Genomic DNA, 6,519 nt, shown 5'->3' with positions numbered 1-6,519 from the left:
GCGCGTGCGCGGTGGACTCCGAAGTGACCCCGCTTTCTTTCCTAGGTGATTCTAGGACCCATGTTCTCAGGAAAAAGGTAATGGCCTCGCGGGGCCGCGGCGAGCAGGGACCACCGGCTCCTCCATCCCTCCATCCCGAGGGCCTGTCCTTACCTGGCGCCTCTTGCGGGCCTGACCCCGTCCCGGACAGCCTCCCTGGGACAGCCCCCCGGGTCAGCTGCCGTCGCGCGACCGCGCTTTCCCGCCCGGGATGCGGCTCCGCCCTGGGATCCGGCCCGCCCAGTTTAGGCCCTCCCACGAGGGTCCGATAACCGCTCGCTCCTTCGCGCAGCCGGGGTAGAGCTGCCGCCCTCAGCCCCTCGCTAAAACCGCCTCAGAAAGGGGCAGCCAAGTCTTCTGATGTTTTGGGTTTTTAAAATTTTTAAGTATTTAAAAAATGTTTAATGTTTATTTTTGAGAGAGACAGAGCATGAGTGGGGGAGGGGCAGAGAGAGAGGGAGACACAGAACCAGAAGAAGGTTCCAGGCCCTGAGCTGTCCGCACAGAGTCGGAAGAGGGAGGGGAGAGGGGGGGCTCGAACCCACAGACTGTGAGATCATGACCTGAACCAAAGTCGGTCGCTTAACCGACTGGGGCATCCAGGTGCCCCATAAAATTTTAAGTGTTTTGGGTTTATTGTAGTTATTTATTTTGAGAGAGAGTGAGCATGAGCAAGGGAGGGGCAGAGAGAGAGGGAGAGAGAAAATTCCAACCAGGCTCCAGATCATCATCGAGGGGCCCAGTGTGGGGCTCCACCTCATCACCCAGGTGCCCCTAAAATTTTAACGCTACGGAGTCCTGCCGGGGCACCTGTTCTCCCCCGATGTGACAGGACCGTTAGCTGACCTGGGTGGGCTAATGAGACCCCGAAGTCCCTGCCTCCGCCCTGGGGGACAGCCGCAGGGGCGCTCCGGTGGGATCCGGTGCCGAAGTGCTTTCTCTTTTGCACAAAGAGATTTGGTGAAGTCAGGTCAGACTGTGTGAAGACCTCTGGGTGAGATTACTTTGGAATGCGAGCTGGACCCCTCTCCCCTGCCTGTGGCCTTTGCCTGGACCTGCCTTGCCACCCTCCACGTGGAGAACACGGCCCTCTCAGGTCTAGACAGAACTCTCAGAGCATGGGCCCCGTCTGTCCTCACTGGCCTTGCCGTCCATTGGCGGGTCTCGGGCTGCAGACCCCTAGAAGGTGGTGGGGAGCCCCGCTTGTACTGATAGAGTCTTCTTTGCCCGTTCTTAACCACTGTGCTCTGCTCTTGCAGCACCGAGCTGATGAGGCGGGTCCGTCGCTTCCAGATCGCCCAGTACAAGTGTTTGGTCATCAAGTATGCCAAAGACACTCGCTATAGCCACAACTTCTCCACGCACGACCGGTCAGTTCCTGCTCTCTCCTGCGCTGTTCTAACACCTCTGGAAGCCGGTAGAAACTCACAGGACCATAGACCATAACTGCTAGAGCCTTCTCTAGAAGGAATGGTGGCCCCAGCCAATGCCCGGCATTGAAACTTGCAACTTGGCCAACTTTTGAGGGCTGCTTGGCAAGGGGTCTCAGGACTTGGCCTTTCACTTGGCCTTCCCCGTGTTTCTTCACCAGGGGAGATTGTGCCCCCCCTTCCCAGAGTCCATCTGGCGATGTCTGGGGACGACGTATTTCTTTTTCACGGCTGGAGCGGGCTAGGGTGTGCCATCCGGTGGCTAGAACATCCCACCGTGCCCAGGACGGGCCCCCATGGCAAATATCGATCCTGCCCCAGTTGTCAATAGTGCCGCGCCCGGGTTGAGGCTCCCTGCTCTGGAGGTGATGCCCGTGACGGCTGCAAGTCGCTTCTGTTTGGCCCACACGGTGCTGTTTTATTTAACATTTCAGTTGTCCAGCCCTGGCTGGTTCCCTGGCGCCCCGTGGCTTGCGCGCAGCCGCGTTCTGTGTTTATCTGCCCGCACCGCGGGAACACTTTACTCTGCGACCTGAGGTCAGGGATGGGGGGTGAAACTTAGTTTGAATCGTGCCCTTTTCCTCGGCTGCAGACTGGGGCCTCATACTTCTGAGCCTGAGACATCGTCTCTGTCCTTGGACTTGTCCGCCTGGGGGGAAGGCAGGGTGGGAGCCTGGGGTTTTTCTGAAGCCAGACTGGGGGGCGGGACAGGGGGTGTGGACGGTGCCCTGGATTTGGGGCTAAGTGTCAGGATTTGCATGACCAGTGCTTCCTGGCCACGCTATTTGACGCAGGTCACGTACATCTTCCAGTTTGCTTCTTCCTCCTTTTTTTTTTTAATGTTTATTTCTGAGAGAGAGAGAGACAGAGTGTGACCAGGGAGGGGCAGAGAGAGAGGGAGACACAGAATCGAAGCAGGCTCCAGGCCCTGAGCTGTCAGCACAGAGCCCGATGCGGGGTTCGAACTCATGAACTGTGAGATCATGACCTGAGCCGAAGTCGGATGCTTCACCGACTGAGCGACCCAGGCGCCTCTGCTTCCTCCTTCTTAAAACGTGGTGTCTGCTGCTGCACAGGGCAGGAGAGCATCCTGGGAGGCCCATGAAAGCAGAGGAGGCGGTGCTGTGCAGTGAGACGTCCCTCAGGTCAGGGTCACGTCTGAGCTCTGCCCGCCTGAGCACAAACGCTGTCTTGGGCTGCAGAGGCTGGGACTGAGCCCCTGGCAGGTGTGACAGAGCTCCAGACACCCTACCCTTGCCCGCCCTCTGGTTTTCTCTATTTGGGGATGGGGGGCGGGGATTTAAAATGCAGGAAACACCATTTCTTGCTCTTACCAGATCGTGGAGTAGAATTATAGCAAGGTTATAACTAAGCAGTGGTTGTATTTTATTTTTTTCTAAATACAGCTACAAGCTGCTGAGCCTTAATAAAGTACCAGCCCCCCAGAAAGCTAGTTGAGGGGGTGCCTGGGCTGCTCAGTCTCTTAATTGTCCAACTTCAGCTCAGGTCGTGATCTAGCAGTTTGTGAGTTCGAGCCCCATGTCGGACTCTGTGCTGACAGCTCAGAGCCTGGAGCCGGCTTCGGATTGTGTGTCTCCCTCTCTCTCTGCCCCTCCTCCACTCTCATTCTCTCTCTCGCTCAAAATAAATAAACATTAAAAATTTTTTTTAAAAAAGGCTATTTGAGGAGCAGGGAAAGTGAACAGAATAGAAAACAACATTGTCGAAAAACACAGAGACACTATTTAAAAAGACAGAGGACAGAGAATGGCATTTCTCTTCAGAATGGGCCCTGGGTGTGGGAGCAAGATTGGGTCCACTGTGTCGTCCGATGCCCTGGAACATTCCCACACGTGACCTTTCCCTTTCAAATCCTTCTGGATACGACTCCCCTGCAGGGCACACGAGGCAGCGACGTGACCTTGGATGTGAATCTTGGCCCTGCCGGTTAACAGCCCTGTGAGCTCAGAGAAACCCTTTAATCCGCCAGAAGAGCCAGATGGAGGGAATTCTAGAAAGCTGCAGGTTGGGGTTTCAGGCTTCTCTCTGCCAGGACACACAAGGCTCTGAGTCTGGTGCTCACGCTCAGCCCGGGGCCACGGTGCCCTTTCGTGGGCCCCTCCCGCCTTACAAAGAAGTAAAAAATTATAGTTTATGATTGCATTGATCTAAAGACAGCTATAATGCAGGCTGAGTTATAGTTACTTAATTCTTTTTTCTCATTTCTTTTTTTTAATGTTTTTTTTTTTTTTGAGAGAGAGAGAGAGCACCAGTCCAGGAGGGGCCGAGAGAGAGACACACACACAGAATCCGAAGCAGGCCCCAGGCTCTGAGCTATGAGCACAGAGCCCGACATGGGCTCGAACCCACGAACCGCGAGATCATGACCTGAGCTGAAGTGGGAGGCTCAACCGACTGAGCCACCCAGGCACCCCATCTTTTTTCTCATTTCTAAAGCAAATTCAAGCATTTTGTCTGCTCCGGCCCCGCTAAACAGAAGTGGAGAGGAGCTTTGGAGTCTCAGTAAAGCTCTGTATCGCACGTTGCTAGTTTCTATCCCAAAGCATCCAGTGAAATAGCTAGTGTTGAATAACTGGTTTTCCTTTTTTTTTTTTTATTAAAAAAATTTTTTAATAGTTTATTTTTGAGACAGAGAGAGACAGAGCACGAGTGGGGGAGGGGCAGAGAGAGAAGGGCAGACACAGAGTCTGAAACAGGCTTCAGGCTCCGAGCTTTTGGCACAGAACCTGATGTGGAGCTCAAACCAACGAACCACGAGATCATGACCTGAGCCAAAGTTGGATGCTCAACTGACTGAGCCCTCCAGGCGCCCCTGAATAAATGGTTTTCTGAACACGGGGCGGTCCTTGGGGATGTTCCCCGGCCCCTGCATTCCAGCCTCCGCTCCCTTGCTTTGCTCACGGCCTGGCTTTCTCTCCCCAGGAACACCATGGAGGCACTACCAGCCTGCCTGCTCTGGGACGTGGCCCAGGAGGCCCTGGGTGTGGCTGTCGTGGGCATCGATGAAGGGCAGTTTGTAAGTCGGTGTGTCCTGGCATTCTGCCCACAGGCTCCCTGTCTGTCTGTTCCCCCTTGTCTTCTGCTGGCTTGGAGCATATTTGTTCTATTTGTCATCTTTTTTCTTAAAAAAAAATTTTTTTTTAATGTTTACTTTTGAGAGAGAGGCAGAATACGAGTGGGGGAGGGGCAGAGAGAGAGAGGGAGACACAGACTCCAAAGCAGGATCCAGATTCTGAGCTGTCAGCACAGAGCCCGACACGGGGCTCGAACTCATGAACCGTGAGATCATGACCTGAGCTGAAGTTGGACGCTTAACCTATTGAGCCACCCAGCATCCTGGTTATTATTATTTTTTACTGTTTGTTTATTTTTGAGAGAGACAGAGTGCGAGCAAAGGAGGGGCAGAGAGAAAGGGAGACAGAATCCGAAGCAGGCTCCAGGCTCTGAGCTGTCAGCACAGAGCCTGACACAGGGCTCGAACTCAGAAACCGCGAGATCATGACCTGAGCCAAAGTTGGATGCTTAACCATCTGAGCCCCCCAGGTGTCCCTCAAAGGGTCTGTTTTTCATTTCTGGGATTTCTGGTTAGTTCTCTTTGTGTAACTCCTGCTCTAATTCACACATCCTCATTTTTGTTTGGGAATTTACCGTTTTTGTTTGTTTTGGCTGTTGCTGTTCCTTGTCTTTCTGACAATCTTGTTGTGTTACAGGCTTTTCCAGCTCGTTCTTTCCCTCGCTTCAGGAGTGCACTCTCTGGCTGAGTCTGCCGGTTGTCTTTTGTGGTCTTGGTTTCTCTCATGTGCTTTGGGATTTTTTTGTTAATGCAAGTGCACCTTGAATGAAGGAAACTAACTCCCTCCCCGAGGGGCTCACTTCAGCCCTCCGGAGAGTTCTGGGTGACTCTGCTCCCGCCCAGTGCATTTGGAGAGTAACGTGAGCTGCTGTAACAAACAGCCCAAAATTCCAGCAGCTGAATATGACAACTTTATCGTGAGTCAGTGATGGGGAGTCTGCCGACAGGGCTTCTACAATTTCCCCGGGTGGGTGCGTCCAGACACGGGAATTGGGAAAAGGTGGAGGGTCCCCTGTGTGGGGCTGCGTGTCTGGAAGGCCTTGCCTCTGCTGATCTGGCCACTAGAATTTGGGCACATGGTCCCCTTTACTATTTCCCTCTGTGCCCTGAAGTTCTTCTGTGTGTTTGGTGAGTGGTTAGTGACTGTTGCAGAGAGAACGCACAGTGTGGGAACCAGGGACCTCCCGCAGGGGGCTGGGGAGGGCTTGGGGCTTGTGTGTGGGAGGGTCATTCCAGGAAGGCTTTTAAGAGGCTGGCTTGGCTCTAGATTCAGACCCCTCAGGAAGGGGGTGACTCTGACCGGCATCCTCAGCCTTCCCTCTGGGGAGGAGGGAGGACCAGGAGCTGGAGTGGCCGCTCCCACTGGGCAGGAACCTGTGGTCCTCTGGAGCCTAGTCAGCGTTCACGTGTGTCCCTGTGCTCCAGACGGGATCGCGGAGCGTCTTGTTTCTATCCTGACCCATCCCAGGTGAGGAGTGGCCCTGCCGGACGCTAGGGTTGCGTGACACTAATCACGCCCTGCGTGATGATGCCAGGCCCCGCTGCGAGTGCCAGGCCGGCTCCTGCTGCGGGGGCCGCCCTTCTCCTTTTGCCATCCAGAAAAGCCAACGGAAACCCACCACATGGTGGTCTGCGCTCCATCTAGTCTTTCTAGACGTCTATTGCTCAGTAGCGTGAGCTTCATCGGGTGTTAGATGCACGCGATGGATTGTGGAGATCTGCTCCCAAAGCCAAGACCACACTGTACCCACTGTGTCCAGCTAACTGGATGATGAGTTGTTCATAAATAATAAATAAATAAATAGAGGGGGCTTCTATCTCATGGTTGATCGTTTACCCATGTCAGCAAATGTACCATATTTGTATCATTCCTTCCTAAGTATTCTCTGGGCTTGTGTCCCTTGCCAGCAGTGTTCTCAGTGTGTGTGGGGGGGGGGGGGGGGGGGGGGGGGGGCG

General features: G+C 54.2%; 1 protein-coding gene across 2 annotated transcripts in view; it reads left to right on the top strand.

Moving 5' to 3' along the window:
* TK1 (thymidine kinase 1) overlaps positions 1 to 6,519 on the top strand; it is an 11,943-nt gene that overhangs the window by 241 nt on the left and 5,183 nt on the right. For both annotated transcript variants that reach the window (XM_077755006.1, XM_077755001.1), the window contains exons 2-4: positions 46 to 77; positions 1,299 to 1,409; positions 4,413 to 4,506. In XM_077755006.1, coding sequence (XP_077611132.1) covers positions 46 to 77; positions 1,299 to 1,409; positions 4,413 to 4,506 — 237 coding nt within the window. The remainder of the gene's footprint in view (positions 1 to 45; positions 78 to 1,298; positions 1,410 to 4,412; positions 4,507 to 6,519) is intronic.

Source organism: Crocuta crocuta, unplaced genomic scaffold (assembly GCF_008692635.1).
Source record: "Crocuta crocuta isolate KB4526 unplaced genomic scaffold, BGI_CrCroc_1.0 scaffold50, whole genome shotgun sequence".
NCBI classification, from domain to species: Eukaryota; Metazoa; Chordata; class Mammalia; order Carnivora; family Hyaenidae; genus Crocuta; species Crocuta crocuta.
The sequence above is the reverse complement of the archived record's forward strand: the minus strand, read 5'-3'. Positions and strand labels throughout refer to the sequence as shown.